Source organism: Leptidea sinapis, chromosome 45, assembly GCF_905404315.1.
Source record: "Leptidea sinapis chromosome 45, ilLepSina1.1, whole genome shotgun sequence".
NCBI lineage: Eukaryota > Metazoa > Arthropoda > Insecta > Lepidoptera > Pieridae > Leptidea > Leptidea sinapis.
This window is the reverse complement of record NC_066309.1, coordinates 1237215-1252864: the sequence shown is the minus strand read 5'-3', so window position 1 is coordinate 1252864 and position 15650 is coordinate 1237215. Positions and strand designations below refer to the sequence as shown.

General features: G+C 38.3%; 1 protein-coding gene across 1 annotated transcript in view; it reads left to right on the top strand.

Moving 5' to 3' along the window:
- LOC126977510 (uncharacterized) overlaps positions 1 to 12842 on the top strand; it is a 210417-nt gene extending 197575 nt beyond the window's left edge. Inside the window, exon 2 of the mRNA XM_050826361.1 lies at positions 11759 to 12842. Coding sequence (XP_050682318.1) covers positions 11909 to 12826 — 918 coding nt within the window. The 5' untranslated portion in view covers positions 11759 to 11908 and the 3' untranslated portion in view covers positions 12827 to 12842. The remainder of the gene's footprint in view (positions 1 to 11758) is intronic.
- Positions 12843 to 15650: the final 2808 nt, after the last annotated feature.

Here is a 15650-nt window from a genome sequence, read left to right as displayed (position 1 = left end):
CCTTCAAGGAATTTCATTTTAATAAAATGTAATGCCAATCTTTATGGTAGCAGTAGACTTGGGGATATCTAATTTAATAAATAAATATTAATTTCTCGAAATCTGGCTTCTACGGTGTTTACAGAATATCAGCGTTGAGAAATAAAATTCCCAAAATAATGCTGACCAGACACAATTTTGGTTCTTTAATGTCTATATTGTTATTAGTTATAAGATTTCTGTAAACTTTTTGGACCAAATATACTTTTTAAGTATTATTAATATAAAACATAGCTCCACAGTCTTTCTAACAGATTTTACAATGCAAAAGTAATACATGAATGTTAATATGAACACGGAGTTATAATAATATATTATATGAATGCAAAATAGTACATAAATTGTGCTAGATATGGTGAGCTCATTCTTAGAAAATAAATCAAATTTTACTAATTTCGGTGGAAATCAAACCACTTCACATACTTGATTTCATTACAAAACTTAATAACGAATTACCCTTTGGAGAGTCTGGATCCAATTTTGGGTGCAATTCATGTTTTCAAAAAAATCATTGTTGATAGAATTAATCCAACATATCACTTTACTCACAAAATAAGAGATTTTTATCTAGTTTGCCATGAACTATTGGACATTACTTGTATTATAATTTCTATTTAAATCTGTTATTTATTTCTTAGTCATTCTCGTCTTCATCTGCCTTTTTATTTTTACAAATTGAAGTTTTAAGACAACTTAGTAATTTACCAAAGGATTCTATTTTCACTTTCTTGCTTACGATAATGACATCTTTTAAGCTTCTTACGTTTTAGATTTAATTATAAAAACACCTAAATAATTATTTTCGTATAACAGTAGGACGGGCGATTTCGACATGTTCTATAAAATTAATTTTACGATTGTAGATCGGAAAATATTTACATTTCATACCGTTTTACTCCAAAAAAACCAAACTCGATTTATTAATTCATGAATATACAATATAACTAAGTACCTATCTATATTCATTTAATTAAGCTTAAATTTTTGTCTGTTTACAGTTCTATGTGAAATTAAAACACAAAAGAATGTCTCTAAATACACTTTAAATTCAGTTAATATTATACACGTACAAATTTTGATGAACAATTTGGATAATAACTTAATAAGGTCTCCATACTGTATTACTGTCTGGTTGCGGATTCCCTCGTTGTCCCAAGTTATTAACTCTTCCATCTTCACCCCTGGCAGCCGCAGCAGCACAAGAATTCCCCCCACCTAACAATAAATCCCCCTGGACGTGGCTATTATGCTGCCTGTGGTTATTTGTCGTCGACGAAATCTGATCCATCATTGTCTGTAATTCATTGTGATGGTTCTGCGTCGAATGAATGGTATTCGAATGGAGCGGATGAAAATTGTGCGTTTGATTTGCAGCCGTGTACAATTGGCTGTACAAAAGACTAGCTGGGAGGACAGGATATAGGGAGTTGTTGCAGTTACTACTTCCGTACGAGTTTTGGGACGACATCAGCGGGAAGTTTGTACTGTTTGAATGATTATGTCCTATGTGTGTGTTGGACGTTAGTAGGTCGTCTTGTACAGGCGATTCCGGTTGAGAACTATTGTCGCTTAGAGATCGGGGTCCCGTTGAAAGACTGTAATCGGTGTTGTTGTTGTATCTCGGTAAAAGGGTTCCGTGATGAGACGGCGATGAGCTCACGAGGCCTGATAACTGTTGGTCGAGATCAACTCCTGTTGTGTCCGGTAGAACTGCGCATGAAAAAACAAAACGATTAGATTTTGGCAATATAATTGATTACAATTGATACAAATGCGTGATTGAGATTTCTTATTTTACAATGTAGTGCCGCTCAGGATTCTTGAAAAACCCAAAAATTCTGAGCGGCACTACAATTGCACTCGTCGCCTTGAGAATAAGAAGTTAAGTCTTATTTATCCAGTAATTTCATGCGCTACGGCGCCTTTCAGACCGAAACACAGTAATGTTTACACATTACTACTTCACCTTCACGGCAGAAAGAGGCGCCGTTGTGGTACCCATAATCTAGCCGGCATCCTGTGCAAAGGAGCCTCCCACTTGTGGTGGTGGAGACATTTTAATCAAAATTATACAACTTTTTACTTCAGTATCCATAGTATATTTTGAGGTCAAAGTCAAGCTTGAGAAAAAAAAATTGTATAATATATTTATATCACCTTATTACTATTATACATACTGCTACATTGCACAGGATGCCGGCTAGATTATGGGGACCAAAAGGGCGCATTTTCTGCCGTTAAGAAGTAATATGAAAGTATTATTGACATAATTGCTATATTAAACTACCGAAACGGTAGCAGATATTTTTTCGTTAAATATACACAGAGTAAGACAAGCTGCACGATGTACCACAAGAAAGGTAATTTAACGGACTATAAAAGTAAAAATATTTAATTTTAAAACTTCATCTGTGTAAAATACGACAAGCCGTCAAAATGCGGTCAGCCGTAAAAATTATCTGTAGCAGTCGATTTAAAAATTCTTTTTTGTATTATCTTTGATGTTTTAGTAACTATTCTATTACTAATTAGTAACTTTGAAGTATGTTTTAGTTATAAAAAATACTAAATTCATTAGTAATAATCGAAATGTAATCTGTAGGTAAATCTATGGAGGAATGGACGCCGCGCGCTTTGTGGCAGATTAGCCAGTGACAATTCTAAAGCGCTTAGTTACAGCCATTGAATAAAGTTTATTTGATTTTGACTTGGACGATAACCATTTCCAATATGATGATTATGAAAATATCCAGAATTTAGGATTGCCTAATATTCTGTACAATTTATATTTTGTGTATGTAAGACAGAATCTGGCCACCGTGTCGTTCAGGATGTCGTAAACTCTGCTGGTACATTTTATTTCACCATACTGGTCGCAGTAATTACTTGATCAATGATCGCTACTTCCGCTTCAATAAACAGACGATAGCCGCAGATTATGATGCTATACATACTAGCTATGCCAAGCTCAATCTTATATCAATAGTTTTTAATAGAACAGAATACATACAAGCTCTAATTTATAGATAATCTAAGCATCCCTGAATTTAATAAATTACTATCCAATGTACAAGAAACAATGTTTTATTTTAATTATTGTATTTACCTACTCGTTATACATATGTTGATGAAAACAATTCCTCAGAAGGTGCTTCTAACTTTTGCTAACAAATAACAATGAATTTTTATAGGATTTTATATGACTCTAAAATACGTGTCAAACTCTTTTAAAGGTACACCAGTTGAGTATCTTAGCCTACAAAGATCCAAATTCTCGTTGCAACAGCTCTTGAAGATTCCTCGTGTAGGTGTGAAAAACGTATCGGTCGAATCACAACTAAAGATTATCATTCATAACATTTTAAATAGCAATGAATTTCCGCAATATAGCGCCTATTATATAGTTCTATTAATATTCACAGGTAGCCTGACAAAATTAATTTCGCATATAAAATAATATTAGTATTATGAATGTTTAGTATTCCTGCATTTTTTTTTTTAATTTTATATGAGACTCATGTCGGTAAAATTCGTTTTCATAATTGAACTTGTTTGAGTTCTCGGAGCATATTAGTTTAGTTTGCGGCACAAGCTACATTCTCACCTGTATTGTTGGTAAAGTCCTGCGTCGCTGTTTGATCTGGTACTGTCCCAGCGAAGCCGAGCGCTGGTGGGTTGAACTGTGGGGTGGCCGGTGCTGCGCAAGACGGAAGATATGCAGGGTATGCCGATGCTCCCCCGTACCCCCAATGGGAGTTGCTCGAACTTAGACCGAACTGACTCATATCTGGGAAAAAATATGAATTAGGTAGGTGGAATATCATGATTTGTACAATAAAACTGGTACAGTTAACGCCATACAGCTTGAAAGGTTGCCGTAGTGGGACATGTTAGCCATATAGAAGGACTCAGTTTTAGTTTATGTCAATAATAAACTTGTGTAGACAATAATTTGTTATGAATATGTAAGTGCATATTCATGTTCTTTTCATAAATTGAATGTTTATTATTTTCAGCCTTATAATTAATATTTTTGCTTATAAACATGTCCTAAGACCTTTTTAAAAAGGTGATATTATGTCTCCTCTTAATATTAATACTTCTTAAGAAGGCAGAATATTTATTTTAAGATATCAACAGTTTTGCAATATTGTAATATTTCAGTATTTTTTTCTCGTAATGTTTAAGGTGATTTCTTAGTCTATTTAAATGTAAAGTAAATAAATAAAAGTACGACAGCGAATTCGTACATTGAATATTTTTTTTCAATTACACTCTATTTTTTTTAATTATTACGAAAACAAACGTATAGACACAGAAATATATACAAAGTATTAAATAAGCAAGTAGATTTATAATGTATGGATACCGCATGATATTTGAAACATATTCACTGAAAGAAAAACACAGTATCAAATAAATTATACTTAAAAAAAATTAAGGACATATATCCAGAAAAAAGGAACCTTTACGTTATTATTAAAAAAAAAACGATGAAAACAATAATCTCAAGTCTTCCTATGTAATTATTATATTTTCATATGTATTAGAAGCCAAATAAACAGTTCATAAAGACAAAGCTGATTTGAATTAGTTGATACATTGTGGCAATCTTCTCCATAATTATGTTTATGGTAACACAGTCAATAAATAGTCACCTATTGAATCTCAGTTCCCCGTTATATCAGAATAAATCCAAAAAACGTTGTAATCAATAAATTGTTGCCCAATAAACTGTGAATACATCAACAATAGTCCGAAAACAAAACATAAAATACATTCGACTAGAACACTTAAACGTTGTTGTCAAAAGTTTCCACATATAAAGATATCTAGAGTCGGCCAAATGGCGCTCCGGCTTCGCCCGCACTGCATTTTATTTTCCCGTCGCATTACAACCCTTTTATTTGTCGGTATCACAGTTCCGTTTCTGGCTGGCTATCGACTGAGTTGGTTTTTATACGATACGTGGGGCGTCGATTTGCGTTTTTTTCAGCCACCAGTTGTTTTGGGTCAAACGTGGATTTTAGCGAACTCGAAGTATGCTTGTTCGATTGGATCCGCTTTCAATTTGATTTTTTGGTCGGCTGATTGAATCCGCGCTTTAGTGAACGTAGTTTACAGCGCGCCCGTGGTTTTGTGATTCATTCGTTTTTGATAGTGATGCGGAGAGCTCTGCATTCTAGATTGATACGAATTATTTTGTGTGGCAATTTTTAAATGAGGAACTGTTTGCTACTTTGCTACTGCTAATGTTTTTTTAAAACAACTATTGTATTAAAAGTTACTGATTCTCTTATGTATAAATTTTACACATTGTATGATGAAATAAATGAAAAGAAAAGGGATTATAAAAAGATAAAATAATATATGCCTTAAAATAATATTGAGTTATTGAATCGATATTAATATGTTATTGTTTGGTTATCATGATAAAATTAATGTAATTACAAAACAATTGGTTATTTAATATTTTGCATATTAATTCTAAGCTTTGATGCAGGGCAACATTTTCGTTATTAAATCTTAAAAATATGGTTCAATCTATATATAATAATATCTACAAACCTACTTTCACTATACATATTTAAAACACATACAAGTTTCACAAATTGTCTTGTCCCAAACATAGCCTGTTCTATGGGTACACAAACTCAAACATCCTTTACTCGGAACCCAACATCCACATTCATAAAAATATTAATATTTGCTCTTACCGGGATTTGAACCCGGTAAGTTCTAGGTCAGTAGGCAGGGTCACCGACGACTCGGCTAAATATGTCTTCATATAAAATAAAACAGTAACAGTACTTACTCTGACAGGTAGTGATGGGCGGCATCCGGAAGCCTCCCAGTGGATCCGGTGGAAACGGGAACGGTCTCTGTCCAAACGCGAAGTGGAACTGCTGCTGCTGCCCTAGGAGAGACAACACTATATCAGTACGATTATGCTGCTCTATTACCTCACTATTGGTGTTGGTATGTTATGGTATAGTAGCTCCTGTTTCCGTAATAAAACCACTAGTATGGACCCATTTTGCGTGCTGTATTGGTTAGTTACTCCAACCAGCCCAGCTCATCCCAGATGTTCAGAACATTCCTGGGGTGTTCGCAGACTTCCTGGAGCGACCTCGTATTAGTTAAGGTTTTTGCCCGTTTGTGGGCCACCCCCGCATATTCCAGGATTACGTGAGTGACAGTTTCGTCCTCGGCTAGACAGCCTCTGCACTGAGGACTGTCCGTTACGCCGATTGTGAAAAGGTGCTTGTGTAGTGATGTGTGACCCGTTAGGGTGCCCACCATTATACGGATGTCATGTCTGTTGAGGCTGATAAGTCTACGTGTCAGTTTGGGCGACAATACACTATTGGCGTTATTATTGTGAGTGAGAAGGACCAACTTAACTTAACTTAACTCAACTTAATGATCTGTTTTTGAAATGAGAACTTCTTTAGTTGCGTTGGGAACTTTTTGCCAGGGAATAATCTTATGGGTTCTCGTCACCGACATGCTCATGACGGGAATACATATTTAGACACTTTTTAGATGGGTGCAATGTCGAGGGTTCTTGTCACCTAAATGCTAATAGCAGTATATCTGTAGCTATCTATACTGTAAGGCTCACGTATTGTGCAGCAATAATGCTGTGTACAATGTAGGTACATTTTATAAGTAAAACTGAATAGATTTAGTGAAAAGTATATAACTTTGCATTGTTGAAATAGTGTTTTTGTTTGATTAATATATTATTGAAAATAAGTCTTAAAAATACACTTTCCTAAAAGTCGGGCAACGCTCCTGTGATTCCTTTGAATTTGCAGAAGAATTTGCATGTGCACATTCCATAAAAAAAGGTATTATAGTACCCAAAATGTCACAGCACTACAGAGATCATATCATTGCTTACATGGTACTTATACCAAATGATATATTTTTTTTGATATCTGTAGATCATTCTTTCTGTTTGTCTCTAATACGCCCCGAATGATTTTGACGAAGCTTTTACTGACCCGTGTATTATAAAATTAATATATTGTATGAAAACAGTGTATTCTTAAAACTGCATGATAGAAGTGAAAACTTCATGAAGGCGAAGTTAATAATTATGAAACACGTATTTTTTTGTTCTATAATCATAAAGTTATAACATTTATTTAAAGTTATGTAAGATGTTATTAACCTTGTAATAACACTTTATATTATATATGCATACTAGCTGACTCGACAGACGTTGTACTGTGCATAATAAATAAAATACTGTTTTTTATGTATTTGCCAATAATTTTTCATAACATCAATAAATATTTCGTAACGTATGCTCCTTGTTGTTATAATATAATTGTTTCACAACAGAACTGTCAAACCGTGCATCAATAAATTCTCTCACAGAAAATATGTCTCTACAAAAAAAATATTGAAAATAAAAATAATTATGGGTCCCAAATCAAAATAAAAAGTATCCTATCTCTCAAGTTGGTCCTAACTGCACTCCATGAAGTAATCCCCATGTAAATCCGTTCATTAGTTTAGGAGTCCATCGCGGACAAACAACGTGTCACGTAATTTATATATATTAAGATATAATTGTGTGTTAATTATAATTGTTGTTACTCTGGTCAATTTTTCCATCTGAAGTTTTTATTTCAAATATTCTGCATCATTTAGTTTAAGTCCCATCGTTCACTAATCCTTGAGTAATAATGCATCAAAAAAAGTCCTTTTTATTTTATGTTTATGCATTATTATATAGATACATACGTCAAATCTATATATTATATAAAACGGCGTTGGTAATTTTATTTCTAATCAACCACAATAGCAACAGACCCTCATATTATTGTTGGAAAGGTCTTGCTGAGAAAAGCTTAAAATCGTAGAATTTGGGTTTCTAGGTATTCGGGATCAAAAGCTATTTAGGTTCAAAAATTTCCGATACGTGGTACGTTCACCAGTGGCTGTGCCTTTGTACAGGATGCCAGCTAGATTATGTGTACCGAAATGGCGCCTTTCTCTGCCGTGAAGTAGTAATGTGTAAGCAGTTTTGTAACAAGGTGACGAGCGCAATTATAGTGCCGCTCAGAATTTTTGGGGTTTTTAAGAATCCTGAGCGGCACTGCATTGTAATTGCAGGACGTATTTATTACTATCAGCTGAACGTCCTGCTCGTGTCGTCCCTCAATGTCATAAAAATATGTTCACTAGAACGTGCCAATAATTATAATTGGAACAAATTGGTTTGCTTACACTTTTTGAACGAATTGGAGTATTTTTTTAAATTTTTTTACCATTGTATATGATGAAACGGACGTGTACGAGTATAAACGACAGAAGACAAGCGAGGGACAAACGGGTCATCACTAATAATACATGCGGCACACTAAAAGTTTTCCACTTCTACGATATATTTTTTGAAACGTTGCAACCTTCTTAGAAAAAAATACAATTGGCGGGAAATCATTTGTCAATTGTTTTTTTCACACGTCAAAGCTCTACGTACGCAACGAAAATGGAATTAAGTCGAAAAGATTTTAAAGCGATGATTTTTTTATGATTTTAAAAGTTCTATCTCTCCGCAAGACTGTGCCGCTGGTCTTAAAAATGCTTTTTGAGATAGAAGCACCGTGAGGCGATGGTTTACTGAATTTGAGAGAGGTCGGTTTTCTTTACATGACGAATTTCGTCAACTGCCGTCAACGAAAATAATGTGGCTACTGTTAAGCGGCTAATTGAAGAAATGCCGCGGAATACCTATGTGACAATTCGAGGACTATAGGGGATTGGTATGAGCCAAATTCAGAAAATTTTACAAGTTTTTAACAGGCTAATAAAAGTGAGGCAGGCGACAAACGTTGGTAAAAAAAATATCGCATTCTTTTTCTCAGCTACGGGTCCCATCTGCACAACTGCAAATGAAGATCAAAAGAGTGTTAATGCCGAGCGATATTCTACCATTTGTTTACCCAGGGTGTTAAAAAAAGTTCGCGAAAGACGACCTAAAAGCCGCGGTCTCCTACATCATGACAACGCTTGCCAAATACTGACACTGACACGGCCAAAAAGAATAAGTCATTTATAATAGCTTCCAAAAAGTACAACTCATCACCCATCCTGCACATACTCGTAGCCCCGACCTTGCACCCTGTGATATCTGTATTTTCTCCTAAATCAAAGATTTGATGAGAGGTTTCACTTTTACCAATTCCAAAGAGGCAGTGATAGCGTTCAATTAGCACGTAGAAAACATGCCTTCAGATCTGTGGTCCTCCTGTTTTAAAAATGGTTCGATCGCATGATGATAAACATTTTTAAAATGTAAATAATAAAACATAATATTTTGATTATAACATGTTATTTTTTTAAGTTACGCTAAACTTTTAGTGTGACTTACGTAATAATAGTATTAACACACTTTTACACAAATTTTCATGATGCCCTGTGCTGCCCCGGGGCGTAAAAAGAATAGGGTAGTCCCAGGTCCAAGGGTGTCGTAAGAGGCGACTACGGGCTTTTTGAAAGTGGGAGAGTCACGCTGCTGTCTTATGACGTCAGCACAATCGGGCCAGACTCGTCCGGGTTACTTACCACACTCGCACAGAATACCGGCGTGAAGTAGCGGCCTAGTGCCGCTATGTTTCGCATAGGTTAGTGTCGAGGACCGGAGGCCATTCCCCCCCGTCCTTTCCCCCCCCCCCCCAACAAAATATGAGAGCGGTCCTAAAAAAGAAATTACCCCAGGAGGGTACCGGCTCTTGTAGAGCCGGAGAATCCCTCCCCGAGCATTCGCGCTCGGGCTGCCCCTCGTTTTCTGGGGAGGGCACAGTACCGCGTATGTCACAGGACAAACAGGGCAGCAACACCACGGCACCCCGCTCCACGCTTAATGTGGACTTTTGTAACATCCGGGGAATTCACTCCAACTTAAACGCCGTCCACCACCACCTTGAGACGGCGCAGCCGGCCTTGTGTTTCCTTACGGAGACGCAGATATCTCGACCTAGCGATACGTCATATTTAACGTACCCCGGGTACAAAATTGAGCATAATTTCATGCCTCATGCCGGGGTATGTGTGTACGTTAGGGAGGATATCTGCTGTCGCCATCTCGGCAATTTTAGAGGGTAGGGGCCTGTCTACTCTCTGGCTCCGCGTAGATTTAGAGGACCGCGTCCGCATCTGTGCGTGTGTCTACAGGTCCCATAGTTGTAACGCAGAAACGGATCACCTCATGGACTGCGTTCAAGCGGCATTTGATGACGTGCTTGCTCAGATCCCCTCCGCTGAAATCGTAGTCTTGGGTGATTTCAACGGGCACAATGCCGAATGGCTTGGATCACGTACCACAGACTACGCAGGGCGATCTGTGCATAATTTTGCATTGGCGTATGGTCTGTCCCAATTGGTTGAGTCGCCGACGCGGCTCCCGGATGTGGATAGCCACATGCCGTCCTTATTAGATCTTCTGCTGACTACACATCCCGATGGTTACCAGGTCTCTGTCGACGCCCCTCTCGGAACGTCCGACCATTGCGTGGTCAGGAGTGTAGTGCCTATGCGACGCCAACGTCGCAGACCACCAGCGACCCGCCGCGTTTGGCACTACAAGTCAGCAGATTGGGATAGGATGCGTTCCTTTTTTGCATCCTACCCTTGGGGCAGGGTTTGTTTCCCTTCGGATGATCCTAGTTCCTGCGCCATTGCAGTAGCCGATGTGATACTGCAGGGCATGGATATTTTTATACCAAGCTCTGTAGTACCGATCGGTGGCAGATCACAGCCCTGGTTCGATGCGTCAGTTAAAGCAGCATCTGACTGCAAAAAACAGGCGTATCGAACTTGGGTTGCGGCGCTGGGCTCAAAGGATCCGAACTGCAAAGTTCTGAAGAGGAAATATAACCGTGCCTCCAGATTTTTTAAGCGGCAAATCGCCCGTGCGAAATCGAAGCACGTCGTCAAAATTGGCGAGCAGCTTTCCAGTTACCCGACCGGAACACGCAAGTTCTGGTCGTTGTCGAAAGCTGCTCTTGGTAACTTCAACCAGCTGTCCATGCCGCCGTTGCACATGACGAATGACACCCTGGCCCATACTGCAAATGAGAAAGCCGATCTCCTGTGCACTCTTTTTGCCTCTAACTCGACTCTTGATGACAACGGAAAAACACCGCCGACCATCCCACGGTGTCAGAGCTCCATGCCTGAAGTACAGTTCCGACAGAAAACTGTTAGGCGAGCTCTGTTTTCGTTGGACGTCAGGAAGTTGAGCGGGCCGGATGGCATTTCTCCAATCGTGCTTAGAACGTGTGCCCCTGAGTTGACGCCGGTGCTAACGTGTTTATTCCGGCACTCTTATTCAAAAGGCGTAGTCCCTGATTCATGGAAGTCAGCCCTTGTCCATCCGATCCCAAAAAAAGGAGACAGTTCGGATCCGGCAAACTACAGGCCTATTGCTATTACCTCCCTAGTCTCCAAAATCATGGAGATCATAATTAACCGCCAGCTCTTGGTATACCTTGAGGGTCACCAGTTGATCAACGACCGGCAGTACGGCTTTCGCCATGGTCGGTCGACTGGCGATCTTCTGGTATACCTAACACATAGATGGGCGGCGGCTATTGAAAGCAAGGGGGAAGGCCTGGCAGTTGGTCTGGATATAGCGAAGGCCTTTGATCGTGTATGGCACAAGGCGCTCCTCGCAAAACTTCCATCATTTGGGTTTCCCGAGAGCTTATGCAAGTGGACCTCCAGCTTCCTCACTGGGCGCAGTATACAGGTCGTTATCGACGGTTATTGCTCGAATCCCAAGCCCGTGAACGCTGGAGTGCCCCAAGGCTGTGTGCTATCTCCCACGCTGTTTCTTCTGCATATCAATGATATGTTGGACACCGCCAACATGCATTGCTATGCAGACGACAGCACTGGTGATGCCGTATACACGGGCCATGCAGGTCTCTCTCGGGAAAACGTCGACCAGTGCCGGGAGAAAATTGTGTCTTCTATCGAGTCCTCTCTCGAGAAGGTCGCGGAATGGGGTAAGTTGAACCTTGTCCAATTTAACCCCCAGAAGACTCAAGTTTGCGCGTTTACCACTAAAAAGACCCCATTTGCCGTATCACCGCTCTTCGAGAACACTTCCCTTAAAGCCTCGCCTAGTATCGGAATACTGGGTCTCGAAATCTCGAGCAATTGCCAATTCCGTGGCCATCTGGAGGGCATAGCCAAACTGGCTTCAAAGAAACTGGGCGTCATAAATAGAGCACGGCAATACTTCAAGCCGGCCCACATTCTAGCGCTCTACAAAGCGCAGGTCCGGCCTCACATGGAGTATTGCTGTCATCTCTGGTCTGGCGCACCCCAGTATCAGCTCGATCCATTTGACCGCGTGCAACGCAGAGCAGCTCGAATTGTCGGGGACCCAGTACTCTGTGAACGGCTGGATCACTTGGCGTTGCGTAGAGACGTCGCTTCATTGTGTGTCTTCTACCGCATTTATCACGGGGAGTGTTCCGAAGAGCTGTTCAACCTGATTCCTGCCGCCGAATTTCATCTTCGCACGACACGCCACAAGTTACGATATCATCCCCACCATCTGGATGTGTGGCGGTCCTCCACAGTGCGGTTTTCAAGGAGCTTTCTTCCTCGTACCACGAAGCTGTGGAATGAGCTTCCTTGTGCGGTGTTTCCGGGACGATACGACATGGGTACCTTCAAGAAAAGCGTGTACACCTTCCTTAAAGGCCGGCAACGCTCTTGTGATTCCTCTGGTGTTGCAGGAGAGTGTGGGCGGCGGTGATCACTTAACACCAGGTGACCCGTACGCTCGTTTGTCATCCTATTCCATAAAAAAAAAAAAATTCATGACCCAAACTAGGCATAGCCTGTACTATGGGCTAATGACAACGATATATTTAATACAATATACTTAAATACTTATAAACATCCATGACTTGGAATCAAGCATTCATATTCATCATATAAATGTTTGCATCTACCGGGAGTCAAACCCGTGACCAGCTCAGTAGGCAGGGTCACTAACCAATGGGCTACGTTTCCACGTCACTAGTATCTGCATAATCTACGCGGAAACAATTGATTGATATACATGAAAGATTATTAAGCTCAATGACAGCTTGGAATGACAATTGGAACTAGATTACAATATTTGATGGTCTCACGATCTCTCGAGACAAGTTTCACACCCCTCTATTTGCCGAGTGTCCCGATAATTCGCCGACACTTGTCCTGAGACGGATGGCAAACTTACTCGTGAATTAGCATTGAAATCCCTTCTCAACTAATCTCTGAACATGATAGAACATCAAAGAAATAGATTATAAACGAAATTATACTTGATATTGTCAAATTGAATGTTTTGATGATTATTTTAAGGCGTTTATAAAACTTTTTCTGGTTTTTAATCTTAACGATTAGCAAAGTATCCCTTAGGCTGTTTATACATTTGGAATCTTAACTTTTATTTATGAATTATGAATATTAGAAAATTATGAATTTATACGAACAAACCTTGAATAAATATAGTATCGTATCCCGAAATCGTGGTGGCTGGATGACCTTGTTACCTGGAGGTCTGTTTCATGTTTTTTTACTTCCTTTATTTAATTATCTTAAAATTATAGTTATTATATATTTTATTTAATAAAATACTCACATAATGCCTTTATTTATGTACGGTATGTGTGGATTGATGCATCTACTGTACTCAATAACTCTTGTGTTTATAATTATTAATTAACTTTATATATTTTTTTGACTTACCCGTATAAGCCTTTTAGTTTTAGACGTTTGAGTATTTTTGTTGCGTCACTTTGCATATATTGTAATTGAAATGATTTGTAAATTGCATTAAAAATAAGAACTTGTAACACCTTATCTGTTTGTTCATTCCTCTCTGAGGAAATCTGCCTTCCGAATAAGCTGTATGAAAAAAAAATACATTTTTCAAGTGTAATATGAAATATTGGTGATTTTGATTTGATTTGATTTGAAATGGCGCGACCGAGTTTTATGGGTGTTTTCTGGGGGAAAAAATTCCGAAAGTCAGTTTAACTATCTTTCTTTGCATGAAGCTTCACGTCTGTTGGTTGAACAACCTTTTTCATGTGAAAAATAAAAATGTAACTCATTTCAATTTCAGTCTCACTTCACTACGTAAAAAGGTGTAATAAAATGATTATCGCCAGAATATAATCTGTATGGATATAATAATAATAATAATATTGATACACTTTTTACACAAATTATCTTGCCCCAAGTTAAGCATATATAGCCTGTGTTATGGATTACAAGACAATGATATATTTAATACAATATACTTACTTAAACATACATAAATTCATATAAACACACATAAATACATTTAAACATCCATGACTCGGAGACAAACATCCATATTCATCATATAAATGCTTGCACCTACCGTGATTCGAACCCGGGACCTTTAGCTTAGTAGGTAAGATCGCTAACCACTCGGCTATACAGGATATTGATCGGCCTTCCAACAGCTTTAATAAAACTGCTTGAATTTGAGCTAATACTACGCGTACACGGTAGTTAATTGATTCGCCAGTAACGCACAATATACGGACAATTTGTCTATCTTTCCGATTCGATTCTACTTGATATCCGAATTGCGTTACAATTCAATCCAGCGAGCACATTACACGGACACTAGAACATATACAATCAATATGAACAACGCGACATCGTAGTATCTACATATTACTTATAACTGGTAATTATTATTTTCGTACTTATGTCGCCTTAATAGATGATATGAATTCGCGTAAAAGTATTAACATGTAGAACCGTTTCGTTCTCTTTTTTCATTACATTTTGACATTAAGAGACAAGACGAGCAGGACGTTCAGCTGATGGTAATTGATACGCCCTGCAAATTACAATGCGGTGCTTAGGATTCTTGAAAAATCCAAAAAGTGTCACTATAATAGTTGTCCTCTTCTCCTTGAGACATAACATGTTAAGTCTCGTTTGCCCAATTATTTCACTAGCTACGGCGCCCTTCAGACCGAAACACATTACTGCTTTACGCCAGAAACAAACGCGTTTGTGGTGCCCATAATCTAGCCGGCATCCTGTGCAAAGGAGCCTCCCACTGATGTTCCTCCATTTGCATCTCTAAATGTTTCTTAAAATACATCCATAGCTGGAACAATCATATTAACAAATTGAATGCATCAGTTGACTCTATTTATATATAGATATGTTCAAAGGTCATTAATAGTACGAAAAAAATAGGTTCGTTTAGTGTTGACCAACGGTTACATAGTTACTGCGTTGCACGAGTTTTCAATAACGACAATAAATTAAATATAGAATTCTATTTCGTCTAGGTAATGTTTAAATTAAAGGTCTTCTTACGTATACTGAGAAGATACAAAATTATCTAACGAATAATGATAAAGTATCCATATAATGTAGATATTACTAATTTGTCACTATTGTGTCTACTGTACTATAATTAAGCTGACATATTTACTGACGCTACACAGGTGTCGGAGGTGTTCAATCGCGCGAATTATTCAAGCTACAATCCGATATTGTCTGGAGTATGCTAACTGCTCACCCCTTGTGCTAAA